Below are 20,125 nucleotides of genomic sequence, written 5' to 3'. Positions count from 1 at the left end.
GACAGTGTTCTCCAGGTCTACTCTCCTCTCGGACAGACTGGCCGAATTCCTCAGCTGTTTAAAAAAAGAGTTTGAAGTTACAAGGTCAACTTTGTTTTATTTTACTTTTTACTTTTTGTATACTTTTTTATTCACTTGTACAAAGGAATAAGATATTACTTAAATAAATAAATAAATACATTTATCCCATAAATATATCAAATTAGCATTTGATATTTTTGTAAAGATATTTTGGAATTCTATTTAAATATTGCATTTAGTTTTTATTGAAAACCATGGGTTCCTTATTCACGTGCGCTTTAACTTTGTCCCATGATTTGATTCTTAAGTTTTGTGATCATTGCATCCCACCCATTAGAAATAAGACACGAATGTGATTCTTAACACCTTTCTGTTGTTCTGCCTCCCTTTTCCACAGTCTTAAACTCCTTCCTTGTCTTTCAGTGATTTACAAAATTACTTCTCTACCTCTTTCTCATTTGGTTTCTGTCCTTCCTATCAGTATACCTTTTTGCATACCTTATCTGTATAGCTCTCTTTTACTCAGTCTCCACTCATTGACCTTGTTCCAGTCTTGCTGCCTCTTCCTCGCTGTTCATTTGTGAAAACATTTTAAGCATTTAACACAGTTTGGCTTGTTATTAGAAGCCGTTTAATTAGTAAGTGTACCAAAATTGTGTTGACTAAAGTGCCAAAACACACACATTTTTGTTAATACCAGGCCTGTATTGAAATGGCTCTGTTCAAATGCTCTGATATGAGACTCTAAAAGACAACAGTGCTCTCCTGAAGCAGCCAACAGCTATGTCAACATTGGCTCGACTAATTCACACACTCAGTGGGAGACGTCATCGCTTCCTGCGGGAGACTGAAAACATCAAGCTGATACCGGCAGCCTGAAGTGTGGGCTATTTCAGATAGTCTAAAATGTTCCAAAAAAAGTTACTGAATACACACACACACACAAACAAGCAATGGAAATAAACCAGCTTAAAAACATGGCAACTGTGCACATAAGTCATAAAACAAAGATTAAATAATAACATTGATTACACAATTATTTGAATTTACATCCCAATTTATGGTACTAAACAAGTGTTGTACATTGTAACACAAAGCATCACTTATCTCTTCCCAGTGCTTCAGCATTTGTAGTGTTGACTGGTTGAAATGATGATAAGCTTCTTCTTGCTGAAGACGTGACTTCAGGTGTGATGGGCTTTATTGGCATATTTAATATAAGCATGAGTGTAATTAACTTTGATTTCATCTATATTTTAATCTTTGTGTGTGTGTGTGTTTGTGTGTTATGCAAACTTTAAAACCAAATCAGTTTGGAATGGACAGAAATGTGGCATCACACTGTAGGTGCTATGTCTAAGGGTTTAGTAAAGTAGGCAAAAATTGTGTTTTTCTGTCTGAATCACCACAGTCACTGCTGGATTTGGCTCAGCTTTGAGACCTGTCTCTTACGTTTTATCACGAGAATGTCTCTCAACTTTCATCATTTGAACAAGAGGTATGGCTATGTGAGATTACATGTCTGGTTGCACTGGCTGTATTTGCACTTTGGACACTTTAGTATTCCAATGAATCATAACAGCATTTCAAGTCTCCACAACCAATCATTTACCTCTCAAAAGGCTTTATTGTTTTACAGATAAGCTTTATGACCACAATCAGTCATTCTTTCTTTGTAACCTCGTGCTGAGATAATTTTGTAATTATTTTTCAGAAGTAGCTGTGTGACTGTGTTGAGAGAGAAAGTAAAAGAGAAAGGGAGCACAAGTGTATTTAGGTACATTTCAGCTTGTATACAGTATAGTGTGTGCATGTACATGTCTGTGTGAGCAAGTATTCCACGGTGATGACTCAGAAGAGGTCGCTGGCAGCCAAGGTGAATGTGTTAAGCCCCTTGAGCCAGCCAGTTGATTAGAAATGTGGTCTCAGACGATAACTGAATCAGCGCCTTTCCTCAGTCTGACACTGTACGTTTTTGCAGAAATTATTTTTAGTCTCAGTAAAGACATGTTTTTCTCCCTAGCTGTAGCTTAGGTCCCTCAGCATGCTGACACAGTAGAAATACTGCCTTATTGTCATTTTACAGGTGTGTCTGCAGGTCACTTTGCCTTCAGTTTAGAGCTATTAACCTCCACATGCCCACTGACATTAAAGTTTGACATTCGTCAGTGTTAAAATATTAATTCAGAGTAAAAACACAGTCTGTAGCTATTTGAGCTTAAAAGTCAGCCTATAGGAGTAAAAAATAGCAAACAAGTGAAAGTAAACAGTTTATGATACTCCAGGCAAAGTGTGTGTCAAGTTAATAAACACTCACTCATTAGAAACATAAAGGATTAATGTTAGTGGATTGGATTGGTTTTCATGTTTTACAGTAGTTACAAAGAATTCAAGCAGTGATCATTAAAACGTCATTATTCACCTCTCTTCTGTCTATTATTATTCTTAGTATGAAAAATAAAGTCACATTTCCATTAAAATAAAATACACAACTACATACTGATGGGTTGGGTCAGCTCACAGTGTATTTAGTATACGTCATGACAGAATGGTTCTCCAGAACAGTTTTTCCTAGTAATAATAACAATAAAACATCAAACTTAAGTTGTCAAGTAAAATTTGCACCTAGATAGTGTATGCTTTTCTGTTTAGTGAAAAGCATATTTTTACGGTGTGATTTGATGTCACCCAGTTATCCTGCAACCACTGGAAAACACACACAGCTGCTTAACAACTCTGTGCCCTGATGAGCAGTTTCTTATTCCATCTTTTTTTTTTCTAGAGCAGAAACTTGTCAATGCCAAGATTGGAATCTGCAGCCCATCCACACACCAGAGTCTTTGCAGAGTCTTTTACTTGCTTTGAATCTACAGCCCCCCACATACTGTACATTTGACACACACCTTCAAATTTACAACCACGCTGCAAGCCAAACTCCCACTCATTCGCCAGCATAGAGGAGCACCTCAGTAACATCTCACATGAATGTATGCCGTGGGGAATCAGCAGGGCTGCTATAACAACATGTGTTTGGAAGGATTGGAGTTTGAACATCTCTGGAGGGACACTGTGCCTCTGCCAGCTCACAAAGAGGGCATAGAGCCAAAGAGAGTCCAAGTGGCTGCTCTGGAGAAATGTTTCACTTATCACTCAGAATCCAGACCCAGACTGGGGTGAAGGTTCTAAGAAGCCAAGTCTGGGAGAAGGGGAAAGCATCTGTAAAAGGAAAGTGTCTCTTGTAATCGCAACCAAGTATCAAGTTCTTCCTTTCAGGGAAGAGGGATTTCTCCTATGCTCACACTAATACAAAGTATATATTAACCACATTAGTGTAAACCTTTAATATATGTACTCAAATGTTCGTGTCTGCTCATGCACTGGCACACTGTAATAAGAGTAGTGTCATTTTTCTACATCTTTGTGGCCTCTTAACAGTTACAATAGGCATTTTAATCTTGTTTCACCCTGGGCTGTATGGGAACCCTAATAGACATAATATTTTTTGTAAAAATACTGATAATGTTGCATTTTCTTCCAGAGCCTAGGGGTGACATTTGTTGACAGGGTCTTGGTTGCTTTATCAAATACTGCCTGTCGTGATATTCTGCAGCATTGCAGCATGTTAGGACAGACAGGAAGGGAGAAAAGACACCAGCCTATGAAAGCTGTGGGTGGGAATATGAGTGTGATGCAGTATGCAGAATCTCAAAACAACCAGAAAGTGCAATCTGCTCTTATTTTAGCTTAGCTGGTAGTATATGGTGCTGACTTAACACTAAAAACACACATATCACCAGCAGGTGAGTTCCCTGGAATACAATAGTCACTGGTAGTGATTAACAATAAAAAGAGCTCTACTCTGTTTATTGTACAAGAAAACACACTAGAAGTTCACTGTTACAGTGGAAAACCATCAAGTGAGCTTGCTGTTTCCTGTATGAGCACGGTCTGTGCTGGGTGAAAGCACTAGCATGACCTTGTTATTCAACAGTACAGTCATTGTGACTGCGCATCCTTGCAGTTCAGTTAAATACTTAAATAAAATATTATACTTTTATATTATTTATTTATCAGAGCCATTTTATTTTTTGACATTATAGAGAAGCAGAAGTAATGTTAAGACACTGTTTCCCTGCGCAGTACAGATACAGCGCAGAGATAGTGTATCAGCAGTGTGAAGTGTGGCCTTATTTTACTCAACTGGACAAAAATATTGAGTGCTCATTATGCAGGAGGAAGCGGTCTTCCCATGGTTCTGCCAGCAGGATTTACATCTCGATTATTCACATAATCAATTTTAAATACCTTGATTATTCAACCTCAAAAAATTATTTATGTATGTTTTTTGGTTTTTTTGTGTGTGTGCACAGGTGCATTTTTAAATGTTTGGAAAAAGTGCGGTGTTGTTGCCGACACACAATACCTACTGGATGAGCCCTTGCGACTTTGCTGCTGCTGTGTTGCAATGTTACCGAGCTTTGCTCATGGTGTCTTTATGTGCCCGTGACCTCGATCAGAGCAGGAGTAAACACACAAAGAGAACAAAGAGTTGGAGAACATAGTGTTCTTTCCAAAGTGACCTTACACATTTTTACACTTTGGAAATGTGCTCACTATTGTGGGAATTACTTCACTATCAAAACTAAAAACCAGTTTATTTTAGAGCAGCACTGAGAAGGCTTCAGTGAACCAAAGTTATTTTAGGCACTCTCAAATGTTTCATTTGTTTTCCACAAAAGGTACTGAATGGAAGTCCCACAACCCATTGCTAACACTCTTGCAGGCTTTTGGCATGCACACTATTTTATATAAGTTCTTTGTGCTATAGTTTAGGAAGAAACTGGCTCGACTGCAAATACCAAGGAATGAGCAAAATGTACTTTCCCTGACTTCAAAAAAGAAGAAAAAGTCTTTCAAGCTTTTGAATACTCCACTTTTCCTCAGTGACTTGCTGTACTTCACTTTTTATAACCCCCCCCCCCCCCCCACCCCCCCCCCCACCACCCCCCCCACCACCCCCCCCACCACCCCGTACCTGCTCATTACTTTACTACCCTTGTCTGAAAGTAGCTCATCTGCAGTTTGACACTTGAGTCATTGAGCGAACAAGGCAAATGCAGCTATTTAAGCAAGAGTGCATTAAGCCTTGAAACCAGGGCTGATATGTAAATCTTAGAAATCAATTACACTGCCAGGGGCATGTGGAAGCCGTCGGTAATTTCCTCCCCAAGCAACAGGAGGCAGTTGAATATGGCCTAGATCTCTTAGCATTCAGACCATTTTTGGATTACACCCAGTGTGACAATTGAACAGCTTAGTGCTTCTGAATATTAGTATTCATTTGTTATTGCCACAGCCGGCCCCCACATCTATTTTTGGCAGATGATAGCAATGCTAGAACAGCATTATGGTTGTATTCATTATTCCCTGGGTGCTAAATAAAGAGACACAGTACATTTGGTGCTTTTTCACTGCCTTTTTCCCAGTGTGTGTATCTGCAGTATATGTCTCCTGTATGTTTCCTTACCATCACTACTCACTGGTTAGGCATTCCCTGTTTTTAGGTGTGGGGTGGAAAACTCAAAGAGGCTGACAATTCAAAGCATTTTTTGTCTCATACTTGGATTCTACATCATGTTGTAAAGTTACCATTAGTATTAACGGCACCTAAATTGTCATCATAAATAGCTGCCTTTTTTCTCCACTGTGTATATACAAAGAAGGATTCGCAATGCTTATCACTAAGTAAACTGTACCCTCCATCCATCCATTCCCACTCACATTCACACCTACAGGCAATTAAGAGTAACAAGTTAACATGCATGCGTTTGGACTGTGGGGACAAACTGGAATACCCAGAGGAAATGTAAGCACAGGGAGAACATGGAAACTCCACACAGAATGGCTGGAAATATTTTTCCTATGTGTTTCAAAGCTTGTCCTAAGGTGGAGAGGTGAAGTTATAGCAATTGAAATTACCCAGAGTTGTTGAACAGCACTGGCAGCAGTGCTGCAGACACATTCTCCACACAAACGGTATTTTATGTGCTTCTTCAGGACCGACCAGTTACAGTGTCTTAGGCAGAACATGTTTTCAGATCCTATAATATAAAGTAAACTTCTAATAGGCCCATGCTGCATTGGAAAGCCCCCAGGTGCCATTGGACTTCTTTCCAATCTCTGTACCTCTGACAGTCCATCTGCTCAAAGTCTTGGGCAGCTCCTATTTTGTCACCTATGTTTCACCTTTGGTCTGCTTGTTATCTCTAAATGGGGTTTATTTAAATGCGCACATAGCATCATGCCGGGTCAGTGTGCCTGTGCATAATTTTTAACATTAATTACTGACACAGATGACTGTTGTAGAGCATGTGGAAGTACTAATCCCTAACAAACAGCAGCTGATCTATATTTTTTTTATTATAATTATTATTATTATTATTTTTTTGCTCTCCATGATGATGCGTATAGACACAGCAGCACTAATTGGAAATCTTGTTTTGTGGTTTCCCCTGGTAACCAGTATTAAAAAGATAGAATTACTCTTACATTTTGGAGTGATTTAAAGGATAATAAGCTTTTATATTACGTCTTTATCAAGTTAGTAGAGACAAACATTAAAGAAAAAGCTAGACAGTCTGAAAATGGTTTGTGGTGGAGTTTATAAAAAATAAAAGCCATAGATGCTTATTTGCCTTTCTGCCTTTCCTCATTATATATTCTGGATAGAGCAAGCCTTGGAGAAGTTTTTAGAGATGCCAAAAAGTAGCTCATTGTTCAAAGTTTATGCAGCAGTGATTGGATTTTGTATGAACAAAAGAAAATCCTCATCAAAGTTTGATTGTCATTATTTCTTAAGACACAATGTGAGACCAGCACAGAAGGTTTCATTTCCCCTGAGGAGGAGGCTCCAGAGTGTTTTGCTGCTTAATGTTTTGTCCAGACACAAGGATTTGAACCTAAATATGATATTTTCTAATTCATATGTGTCAAACACTTAACTCAGAAGTCAGAGTTTTTAATCTCATCCTGAACATAGTTCCAGGATTCTCCACGTTTTAAGTTTCACTATTCTGCTTATATTGATGATTTAAAGGTTTGCAGACAGATTAACATCTTTTTCCACTTGAATGATTTGAAAACCCAGACGCACTTAAAGAAAATGGGTTCCACATGTCAAAGGAACCCCCATCCCTCTTAGATAAGACATCAGACTGACAGATACACAGAACAACACAATTGCCTGTTTGTGTCTGTTTTTGACAGTGTCTCATGTTTTTCATGTGTTTTTTTGTGTTTTTTTCATGTTTGTCATGTGTCATTTTGCACCTTTTAACTGAGCTCTCTAATTTCAAACCAAAAATATATACACTCACCGAATATGACAGCTCTCACCCCCATCAGGCCCATTCAGTTATTCAGTCATGTGGCTGGTCACACACCCAGGATGCCCAAGCCCCCAGCCTCACTTTGGTTTCTTCCCCTCTTTTGCTACCAGCCAAGCTCATGCTCAGCTGCAGCTGCTAAGCAATCAGGGCAGATTATAAAGAGCCCTCACCCCCCTTCAGTCTTGGTAGAACTGTTGTCAGAGCTCATGCTATATGGACTTTTAGTCACTTGGGTCTTCAGGTTCTGTATTGCTTTAAGTTGTTGCACTGAGGATTACCTTTGTCTATCTCACTTCAGGTCATGTAGTACCCTCACGTTTACTTATTTATGCCTTTTTCATAGCTCACATTACTTTGGCCACATGTTTACACCAGTGTGTTCAACTCCTTAACTTCTGGCTGTTAATATTTTCTTATGGCTTCCATTGTATTTGTAATTTGGCTACTGCTCTACTTTACCTACTGCTTAGGCTTGCCCTTTCCCGTGGAGTGATGTTACGTTAATGTTTCGGTTCCCGTAATAAACCCTTTATCGGATGTATCCCTTTATACAAATGTAACAGTGTGAATTAAATTAATGAAAGAACAGAATGAATTGTTGAAGGTAATCCTTGTCTTGTTACCACTAAGCTCTTCTAAACTGCCAGTTTTCCTCCCTGATTAGTAGATTACTGTTAGTTCACTATTTTTGTTGCAAAATAGAATATGACGACTATAGCTGCGATTCCAGTGAATTCACAGTAACTGATAACCCATCCCAAACGATTTTCTTAGCAGATATTGTGGCATGAAAAGTACAGGTGTAATTATTAACAGTAATATTGACTACATTCCATATAGGAGAGAGGGTTTAGTAGAATTCCAAACATAGCCTCAACGCTTTTCAACCTGACTTTAGGTCTTGTGTGTGTTTGCAGAGTAATAGACCCTGTACTGCAGACGTTTTGTCAGAGCAGGAAAAGCAGAGGTGAAAGATTTCATTAATGATTGCTGGGTTCCATCAAGGGTCCCAGGAAGCCATGCCATCAAGTCGGTAATCCCCACATTAGAACCCAGAAACTAGCTCAGCTAAATGATATGTACCTTTCAAATGCCATTTAGAGTAGTGCTTCTCTTGCCTGTTCAGCGCATGATTTACAGCCAATGCTGATAATTGGTGCCAAAAGAAATAGAAAAGGTTTAGGTTATAGGGTCTTTGTAACTGCTAGAAATCAGTTTATCTGTGGTGGAACAATGTTTTTTTAATAATCATGAGCTTTAGAGGGAACAAAAGAGGAGGAATCGCTCTTCCTGGATGAAAATGTGTACAGTATAAAGCAGAGGCTGGATTTGCAGTATGTGCGGGTGTGTTTGGGATAAAAATATTAAATACCTAATGTTGTCATGCTGTCATGTTTCACTGGACGTTTAAAGAATTTGACAAGTCTAAAGCATCGTCAAATAAGTTAAGTCAAGAGATCACGGCAGTGAATGTTCCCAGAGACAGAGTCACGAAGCAGTGTTCATAAAGTGGCTACATGGACGGGTTAGAAAAATGAAGCCATCAAGGCCTGCACCGAGATTTCTGAGGAGGCAGGTGGAGAAAAACACTTGAGTGACTGCAAAAGACCTGCATCAAGGCAAGATAGTATGTGCATCACAGGATCATGATCCCAAGCAGACCTTAAAGTCTGACAAGGCTTCTCTGAGGGGATTTGAAGAAGCTGGTTGCAGCACACAAACCCAAGTATCTAAGAAAATTGGAGGTCATTGCCCATGAGGAATGGGCTCAGATTCCTCAGGAACACTACCACAAAGTGATGTATGGCTCTGCATCAGCTTTGCAGCAGGTCATAACAGCAAAATGCAGCTCTAATAAGTACTGAAGATGCTTTTCATAAAGGAGTTGACTAATTTGAGACTTCAGTATTTGTTCAAAGTTGCATTTTTGTGTTGACTTTGGAGAAAACAATTGTAACAAAAGTTGTACTGAGCCATTTAAGTTGTTCTGGTTTGATGTGTTCACTGCAAACAGCTGAAATGTTTACATCTAACAAACAATAACTTTTATTATGCAATAATTCAGTGATCTTTTTGGATGTTTTTCAGATTTATAACTGACCATTTTAATTCATTGACATTCTTTTATGCCTAAAATCATCTTTGAAGTCTTATTGCCTTCCTGCTGAGTCAAACACAGCATGCAGGGTATTCAGCAGACATCAGTGTATCACTGAGGACCTTGACATCCCAAATATTTCTGAGACTCATTTAAATGGTCCTTCTCTCACAGACGGATCAACTTCAACCTTTTTGCTGTTTAATTTTATGATCTTTTGATTTATTCACACCTGTTGCACAAATGGCAAAGTGTAAAATTTCTTTGCTATGTGTAGCTCAGTGGAGAAGTACATTTTTGTTATTGTAAATGATAATTCACAGTGCTATATTCTGCAGGTACACTGTTCATTATTGCAGATTCTTTTTGTTAAGTTTTTTCTTCAATTTATGCAAATGGAATAAGGATTATCATTATTTTTATTGTGGAAATAATGTATCTTATGTTTACTGAAACCTTTGTCTCCTTGTCTTGTCTGCAGGGACTCAGCTCAGTGGAGAATCCTTCCAGTCCTAGTTCAGCCAGCACGCATCAGTCGCGAGGTCGACACAGTTTTGTCCAGGAGCACTTCCAGGCTCAGTACAGGTGAGAAGCAGCCTGCTCAGAAAGTTTTTCTTTTAGCATAGCTCAGTCTTCCTTGTTCGTTGGCTTTTAGGTTCAATATGGTGTCGAACTGCTGCTTTAAAAAGACTATCAGGACTTTCTTTCAAAATCATATAACTCAAAGAGTTAGGACAAGAAGTAGGACAAGAACACATTTTGGAAAATATTTTAAGTGCCTTATAAATGATGCAGCAGGCAGTCTGGATTCCACTGGGCACTGCATCTAATGTCCTTAGGTTGTGTTTGAGTAAACATTGCCTACTATTAAATAAAATGGCTCAGGTGAGAATTTACTTTCTCTGCTGCGGATAAGAATCTGTAGCTTAAATTGAAAACTAGGTCAGACAGACCTGCGAAGGATTCAGGGGATTTATCTTTAGTACTGGCTCCTGGCTCTCTTTGCTTCATTCACACTAGGAAGTCAGGGACCAGGGTTGTGTAGCTTAATAGACCTCTTAATGGAATTGATACTAGACCTTTCGGTAACCTTGTCGGTGCACTTGGCTGAGTACATTCACTTTGCCTCTTGCTTTTGTCTTTCAGTTGATCCCTGAACAATGTAAACAAGCAGAAAGGTGGAAAATCCAGGGGTCTTGAAGTAGTTAAAGGGGTTGTTTCAGTTTAGGCTTTAATGTTGTGATCGGACAATCAGAGGGTTTCTTCAGATTGTCCAAACTTGCAGTCAGCAGGGAAGAGAAACATGTATACAACATGCAAAGAAGCCTTTATAAAAAATAAATAATCCAAATTTGTTACCCGGAGGTAGGCAGGAGCCCGACTTGGCCTTGATTTATATCAGCTCTGAAGCTTGTGCGTGACTTCTCATTAGGGGTTTGGACCGAACAATATGTCTCCATATGTAGCACAATAATAAGACAGACTGTAAAGATAACTTGTTTCTTGGGATGAAAAAAATGTAGCTTTTGTCTTTCTGGCAGAGACTTCTTCATCACCCTCCTCCTGCAATACAATTTCACCCTGGCACAATCTGGCACCTGGGCTAAATGCAGCAGAGTTCTTATTTTTCTTCTAGTAGAAGCTGTGATTCTGTCCTTGCAAAGTTTTGTAATGAACTCCATCTCAGTGCATGCTCTCTGTTGGTTCAGACTTTTCCAAATGCTAATGGATCCACGGTAGGTGGGCTGCTGCTGTGCAACATAGTGTCACTAATGCTAGATTTATATGGAAATACTCTGGTGTAGACTGTTAATGATCGAGGGCAGCCCATACTGCATCAGACTAAATAAGGGTTGTGTGGTGGTGAGAAGTGCAAGACACAGTGTCTAGTTAGATCAGTGCAACTCAAAATTTTAACCACAGAAAAGCGATTGTTGATTAACTGTGCATTCAGAAAACATTTCCCAGTTCAAATTTGCTAAGTGTAAAGATTTGATGCTTTGTCACATTTGATAGTAATAAGGTTTTGCATTCTGAGCATTTTCTATAATCAACATTTGTTTGCTATTCATTCTTTTGCTTTAAAGACAAAACAGAAAATGATGAGACATTTAGCTGATTAATAAACACTTACACTAGCCTGTATGTTTGCTGTCATTAGCTTTTACTTTGGTATTTCCTGTTATAACATTGCCTCAATAAGAACGTTGTTAACTCTTTGCGGCTTTAAATGCAGGTGAATTCAAAACAATCAAATTAATCACTTCAGAGTGAGACTGTGGATGTGACAGTTCTCTTGGGATCATTTTGAGGTATTTGCTTTTTTTTTTTACCACTATTACTATTATCTTATCAGTTTTGCAATTTTCAGACAAAACTATTGCTGTGAAATGTAATTGCCTCAGAAGGGTATATAGGGAAGTGGATGAATTGATCACTTTTGGACAACTGACGATAGATTTCCTTGTTAAAACTGACAAACTTTTTCACTTTTTCTTGGAAGCATAATTTACTCTTGGTGAGTCAGTTCGGATGCTGGGCATATTCACGGTTGGCACTTAAACTGTAGAAGTGATCAATTAGTGTTGTCAGAATCCACATTTGCCCTCATCACCACCCTGCTGTGCCTAAAATTTGGTTGAAATAAAGTTTCAGAAGGGTTTTACTTTCCTCTCTTCGCTTGTTTAAATTTACTTCTTATCCTTGGATTCAGCCAGGCAGCAAATGGACAAAGGCTTATTTCTTTTGAGGGTGAAGTTCACAGGAGAACATTTGAACCAAAACCTACTTGATTTTTAAGCAGTCATTAATAAAGCCTCTGTATGTAAAGGGATCATTTTCCTCTAAATCTGAACGCAGGCATATACAGTAATCACTCCCCCCTAGATCAATACCGATCACCGATCAATAAAAAGGTCACCTTGTGACAATATTGACTAGTACACTGCAAGGGTAACCAGCCATTCATTTGTGGGATTATCTAATTCCCCACTGAAGGATGATGGATTAAACCCGTAAAAGTTTCCCTGCGGATCTTAACTCCCATGATGCTGTTGGGCTGACGAGGTGAAAAAGACTTGCATAGAATCTTTTCACTGAAAACAGATGGGTGAAGGTGTTTTTAAAAGACTTTTTCTAATCTTTCTCTTTCTTTGTCATTTGACCATTCTCAGATAAACACATTAAGCCAGGTAAATCTGTAACCACATGTTTCTCTCTCCATTTTGGTTTTCCATCCAGACTGAAGGGCCTTTGCTTCTCCACAAGCAGAGCTTTTTGAAACCGTCTCTGGAGTGTGTAAATCTGACCTGGCTTGTTGTTGTAGTGTGCTCTGGTTTAAACGCTTGTACAGTTTACTGCTTGGTAGCAGCAGTGCAGCATTTTACTCCTACAAGCAGTTAGGTCTTTTTGTCTGTTCAGACAAAGAAGATTGAGTTGATCTTTTTCCAATATTGTTCTGTGAAAAAACCTTAACTCCCAAATTCTTGTCATCTGCTCAATATAAAGAATGTACGGAGTGGAACAGGAAAGTATTTCTTCCTCCCTGGCTTTCTGAGGCTGGCTTGGTCATCAGTCCTCCAGGTATTCACAGTAAGGGTAGAATCAGCAGTTTTCTGCCAGTTTACATCATCATTTTTTTGTTTTTGTTTTTGTTTTTGTCCTTTCGGCTTATCCCGTGAGTTCAGGGTTGCCATAGCGCATGCTGATGTGGCACAGTTTTTACACTGGATGCCGTTCCTGACAAAACCCTCCCCAATTTCAACCAGGCTTGGATCGGCACTGGACAGCTAGGGATGGGAAAGAGCTGTTGGGAGGGGTTCAGTGTCTTGCCAAGAGACACTTTGACATATAGCTGGTATTGGGGATGGAACCACTGACCCTGTGGTCCATGGACAACTGCCTTGCCAACTGAGCTACAGCCTCCCCACAAAACAACATTGCCTCTCAGTGACTGTGTTAAAATGCACTTAAGTAATCGGTATTTTCAGAGATATCAGCTTTCTCTGGTAATAGGGGAACAGTGTTTACATGCACAGGAAACCTGGTTAGTATACATGGCAGAGAAATCGGAGATCTCAGACACAAATCTACCTGGAAAAACCAGGTTTCCCTACCCCAATCTCGGAAACCAGCTTTCCCAAGAAAGCTGACTGTAACCTGGTTACTTAAGTGCGTGTAAACACACTCAGTGTTTCTATGCAGACACAGTGTGTGTTATGACATTAACAGATTAGCTGCAGTTCATTATCTAACTAGACTAACAATGCCTGGGGTCACTTGTCCCTGGAAACCCCTACTGTGACAGCTGTGGGTGGTCCCTGGTAAACCAGTACACCCTACAAAACAACACACACACACACACACACAAAACATCCTGTAATTTTCTCACACAAACATGTATGACCTGCTTCCCACACAGCACAACCGTCCCCTCTCCCTCTTTTTTCCCTTTCTTTATGTGAACAATTCAAGCTAAATTTGGAGTGACATTTCTTTGTTACATTATTAGGCTATGACTGCAGGAACGGTCAAGCTTTCTCCTTACATAAGAGCTGCTGTAACTACCTCTGCATTACACGCACACACCTACACACACGCGCGTGCACACGCAAACATAATAATAACTGAACTGGTGTAACGAGCTAACGTGCCACTGTACCCTGGCAATGCTTTGTCTCTGGTAAAGAGCGCTCTGGTGTGATCACTTCTGAGGCTGTTGGAGTCCATTGCCGTTACAGTTCAACAGTATGCATTACATAAAAAAAGGATTTGTGAAAGTAAAGTGTTGGAATCACTGAATCAAAAAGTGTGTGTGTGTGTGTGAGCCAGAGAGCGAGAAAGATGAAAGCAATGAAAGTTCTATAAAGAATTGCTCTTTATAGAAATCTGTTCCATGTGTTTAGCTTCCTAACTTTTAAATGATAATGTTAATATATTAAAATTTAGGAAAGATTATGGACACTGTTTATGTCCACTATGTGAAGATGCTGACAATAACTGTACATGTGCACCCACATAAAATACACACAGTTATTCAATCTTTGACTCACGCTTTACCCTCAAGTAGAGGTCTGAGTCTTAAGTGAAGTGAATTGGTCCACTGTGTACTAACAGCTTATTATTACAGCCGGATTCTCCTGGTGCTTCCATGATTCATTACCGGGTAGAATAAGCTTATCATGTAACTGCAAACCTCAAAATGTGAAAATATGGGTTTTACCTGAGGGTGTTTGAGTAAGATGTGTATAAATATAGAGTGTGGAAGGGATGGAGTGAGTTAGAGAAATACAGAGAATTAGATGTGACCCCCCCCCCATCATTATATGGTGCCTGCCTTTTAGTCTAGCTGTGTGGGCAAGGAGTTCTGTTAAAACCTAGATAAGTTTTATCGATAAGATTATTTAAAATGCAAATATGACAAACAGCATGTGGCGTTTATCATTTTTATTTTGTCACTGGCAATTACAGTCCTTGTGACTTTGTTAAAGTAATTGTGGCTCTTTAGTGTGTGTCTGATTAATGTGATAAAAATAAACAGATCTCCAATCAAATTAGAAGCACATTTACATCACAGAATAAAGATGCTTGTTAATGTGCATACTCACTGTTACTTGATAACTGTGAATCAGAGAAGCCCTCAGCACGCTCACTCGGTTTTCATTTCCTCTCTTAATCTTTTGGATTCCATCTCTTACAGCATTGATCTGTTGTCTTCATTCTTTTTTTTTCTTAGAGTAGCACAGAAGTAGCCTAGAAAACAAAAGTTAACACTTACATTACTTATTGCCAGTTTTTCACTCAAAGACCTAAAGGAAGCTGTGTTTTACCCAGATTCCAGCCTACAACGCAATATGCGAGTTATGCTCTAATTGCAATGACACTGTGTTGATTTGTTTCCAAACTCTGCGGCAATGTTCTCCCCGCTGACTCTCTCACATTTAATAAATAATAGACAAAGATACCCGGATGGTTGGGAATTTGTTTTCTGCTCAGGGTTTTATCAGGCTTTGTTTGGTGTAAATATGCTTTATATCCATTTGTATTCTCATCTCATTAGTCCCTCTCAGTCTTGGCTGCTCTATTGAGTCTGTTGAGTTGGGAGACTTAATTCCTTCAACTAGTCTTTTTTTTTATGCTTTTCTCTTTCTCCTCTTTACTTTGTGTAATCACTAAGGGAACTGGAGTCACTGCCTCTAAACACAGACTAACAAAAGAGCAATCACTCCCTCGGAATTGAAGTGTCTTAGTGTTGTCTCTTTGTTTCTTGTTGGGTCTGACTCCATTTCTATCTGTGTTTCTCTGGCCTTCCCTTCTCCCTCTATTACTTGATTGGTCTCTTTCTTTCTTCCTCCTTCCAGATTCTTTTTATATCTCTCCGAGATGCTCCTCAGAGGCATCCAGTGGAGTTGTCTGATCTGAATAAATGTTTGCGATTAGAGCCTGGCCTGTCTTGTGGTTTGGGCTGCTGATGTGGGAGTCGGTGCTCCAGTCACTCCATTGTGCTGCAGCGCTTAAATGAGTCTTTGTCAAAGCCTCCCTCTTCTGTCAGTCTCAGTCAGTTTGTGGCATCTATTTTTAATGGCTTGGGTGCAGGAAGTCCCAGTCTGTATCTTCATCTAGACAAACAAAATATAGTTGATGATTGTCTTATTCCTCGCTGCTACTTCTATTTAGATGCAGTTTTGAGGTGAAAATACTTGAGATAACATTCAGTTTATATATTAAGCATTGGCAGACAGTCCTGTTTCTATTATTTTAAGGTTTACAGATCTTTTATGTCAACTGAAAAATATATGCAAATCAATAACTTTGTTTTTTCATGTCCTAGAAAGGTTGAACTGAGAGCTGTAAACAATATTTAAAAAAACAAAGTTTAGAACATTTTAAGAGCTACTTATGCAACAAATGAAAGTGAGATCTGTCAGGTATGAGAGTTCTCTCTACCAATCATATATTTTCATAAGAGATCCTTTGAAGACTCAACTCTTCATAAAAAGAGTGCAAACTTCTTCTCATCTTCAAAGATGGTCTGCAGGGGCTCCACATCTTCTCATTATTGCAGCCAGGTAGGGATGTGCTCACACTGACCTCTCAGAGACATCACTCTATTAATTCCACGCTGCACCACTGAATGGCTGCTGAAAACATGGCCAGACATTGACCTTCCTTACATTACATTTTGTGTGCTTCCGCCATCCATAGCACTTCCTTCGAGCACCAACTCAGTCACCACTCTCTCTTCCACTCAGCCTCCTGCTAGAATTATAGAATACAAATTTATCCTAGATTTCTGTGTTTGTTCGTTTGTTTTTCTCAAGTCATATGCAGAGTAATTTTTTCACTCAATAAAAGCAGTGGCTTCTGCAAAGGTTAGACGAGCTTGTGACCAAAAGGTTTGCAATTTGATAAGTCATAAACTTAATCTAATCTGACCTACCCCTGTTGTCTTGTTAAACAGGTTAACATGGTGACCTCCTGATCATTTAGTCCTTTTAATGCCTCTTTGCCGGTGACAGCTGTGGCTGGAGAATCTTTTAATGTCCAAGCTGCACTCCATTTCAAACTTCAGGAGGAAAATCCATCTGGCACAAGTTCCTTAAAAAAAATTGAAAATAAAATTACAACTCCAGCAGAATAATGTTGTTGTTGCTGTTGTTGAATTCGGCGCAGCTAATCTTTTTTTATCAATAGTTTTTGATCAACAACCCATCAATTGAAATTGTGGGTTGCTGTATATTCAGTGTGTTTTCTTTGGTGTACTTAAAACATTGTGCATTAGAGGACAGTTTTGGTGTTTTAAATGAGCACAGTGGGGTGGTGACAGCTGGAAGACAAACTATAAGAAATGTATTTAGACTGCTAATACTGGTTCATTTAAAAGCCCTTCAACACTTCCTGGAAGCATTCCATACCACTGCGTGTATGTGTTATTACATTAGAGGTTGGGCTTTATTTATTCAATAATAGAAGAGACACTATCAAGTCTTTCCCAGCATAGCACACATGAGTGAACCTGTGAGAGACAAAGGAAAAGAGAGAGCTTAACACGAGTTAGAATCTTTTACAGTTTATTAAAACGATTCAGTGTTAAACAATGTCCATCAGTCTTCTGTTACCACCACTAACCTGGTAGAGTGCAGTCATGTTTGGCCAGGTATGTAACTCATTAAACGTATTAAAATGTAACCCTAATCTGGAAGGAGTAAACTTGTGACAATGAGTCAGTCACAGTATGAGTTTGTATTAGGCTTAACGTGTGTGTGTTTAAGTTAATTTCCCTTGACTCTTAATTTATATGATCTCTTCTCTTACTGTCTGGGATGATTACCACCCAATCCATAGCCACTGACACTTCACTTGACTGCAACAGTGTGTCATAGTTGTTGGGGGGCGGGGGGGAGTAAGTGATCATTCCACTACCAACATGATGACATAATGGTAAAGGACATAAATAAATGGTTGAAGCTGTTTAGGCTTTACAATTCTTAACATCCTATTGCGAAAATAACATTCTAAAGCCGTCTTTGCACTGGAAACAGTTTCAAAAATTAGACATAGATCACTGCTAAATTGCCAAGTAATCTGGAAATAAAGTCAGAATTAACGAGTCAAAGACAACTCCCCAACAAGAAGGAAACACAAGTATAAAGGTTATAAAGGCCTTTATCTTGTAGCAATATTTTTGTACCTGATTTAACTGAGGTAAACACGGTGCATAGTCATGTGTAATCACCCAGCACACTTGTGCCCCGCTGCCTTCAGACAGAGAAACGTTACTGGTGCAGCTGTCGCTCGAAACATGGTGTCAGTCTATCAATGACATGGATGTATAAATCAACAGAGATTGAGTGAGAGAGTTCTCAGCACCAGTACATGGCATGGCAGCACATACAGTCTGAACGACTTTAACATGGCAGTGGGAAATTTACACCAGACATTTAAAGCTGCCTTTTTACCAAGGACAGAAGGCTCTACGTCCAAAAGGAATCAGTAGTCAGGTTTGTTTTTAACGTGTCCATAATAAACACACATTCAGCAGGCAGGTCAAAATCTGTACCTACTGGTAAAGAGTACAATTGCGAAATGTACCAATGTGTACCAGCCCATTGGCTGTAATGTTAGTGTGATGCACCAAAGGTTCTTAATTTCTTTTACCTATTTTCTTAGAGAAACAAAGACAGGTGTAACAATAAAGGCTTTATTTGCGTTTTTAATTGCTTGTGTGTGACATGTTTTATTCAGCTTATTTTTTAGAAGTTTCACTGATGTGATATGTCTGATGTAAACCATTGATCAAAATGCTTAAAGCATGACTGGCTTTAATGCTGTGTACTTTTACATCAATGCAGGACAGGCCTCAGGATGACTCATAGATGTGCAGGGATTGTTTGCCAATTTCACTTTTGTTCTATAAAGTTGTATGTGCACACATTCATCATTAACAGTAGGCCTGGGGAGATCCTACTTTTTTGTTTAGAAACTGATCTATAGGAAATAATACCGCAGGGAAATCTGACTGTTACCAAAGATCTAATATTTTTAGACATATTTCACTTAAAGCAAGCTCAAATTCTCCCTTCTCTTCTCTTTATATAAGAGTTCTGTTTTCTCAGTGTATTTACCAGCAACAAATTATGCCAAGTTGCTTTTGGGTTCCATATTGGGCCTCCATCCATCACTGTCTGCTGTAATATGAAGTGACACTGTTTACACCTGAAATAAGATCAGGACTGCAGTGACTAAACAACATGTTAACTTGATGGAACATTTAATTCTGGAGGTTGTGGCATCTAAACCTTTCCCAGAATTTATTTTGATGTTTTTGATGTGAATTTACGCATGGATGTTACCACACATTGAAAACCCACTCTCTTGTGTTCCAAGCTGTGAACTTAAAGGTGTCACTTTGGGTGCTGTACAAATAATACAAACACAAATTATACAGTCTTTTGATACATTTCACTGAATAATTCAAGAATAACCCAGTAAGTCTCACTTATACACTCATATATACACATTAATTGTTACACATGACCTCCTTGTTTATTTCATTAGTTTTTCATTTGGCAGTTAGGTTTTGTTAGAAACTATGTTCTCTATAGAAATCTATTGCAGAGCTTTATTGAGTGGAACCGCAGTACTCTCAGTGTTCCCTCAAAGTCTGCTTCCTCAGCTATATTTTCAGAGACTGGAGAAAATTTCAATACAGTTATACCAGTAAAATGTTAAGCAGGCCCTGCAACTCTGACAATGTGAGCTCATGCATGACACTATAACTTGACGTATCTTTTTACCAATATCCCAGCCACATTCTCTGCATTGTGCTCTACAAAGCTTCCTAATTTAGACTGTAGAAAAAAAAGGATAAACAGGCACCATAATGCTGCATAATGTTAGAGATGCTGCTAGTGGAGCGTTATTTGTCTGGCTTCAAGCAAAACACAGGGATGCTGAGCAGTTTAGCTTTCTTTATGATAAATAAGAGCAGCTGCTGCGCTGTGCATCCGTGTGTTTGTGTAGCTCCAGGAAATTTGGTCTAAACTAAAGGATTGTCCTTTGGTTTGACACCTGGACTTTGTACAAACAGTACAACCTCTGTTTGTAACGTGCGCACACA

At 39.0% G+C, this 20,125-nt stretch overlaps 1 protein-coding gene across 1 annotated transcript in view; it reads left to right on the top strand.

Annotated features, from left to right (window-relative positions):
• usp43a (ubiquitin specific peptidase 43a) overlaps nt 1–20,125 on the top strand; it is a 93,852-nt gene that overhangs the window by 24,157 nt on the left and 49,570 nt on the right. Inside the window, exon 3 of the mRNA XM_067497451.1 lies at nt 9,989–10,092. Within this exon, the coding sequence (XP_067353552.1) occupies nt 9,989–10,092 (104 nt within the window). The remainder of the gene's footprint in view (nt 1–9,988; nt 10,093–20,125) is intronic.

Source organism: Channa argus, chromosome 3 (genome assembly GCF_033026475.1).
Source record: "Channa argus isolate prfri chromosome 3, Channa argus male v1.0, whole genome shotgun sequence".
Classification (NCBI taxonomy): domain Eukaryota; kingdom Metazoa; phylum Chordata; class Actinopteri; order Anabantiformes; family Channidae; genus Channa; species Channa argus.
This window is presented reverse-complemented; position numbering and strand designations above follow the sequence as displayed.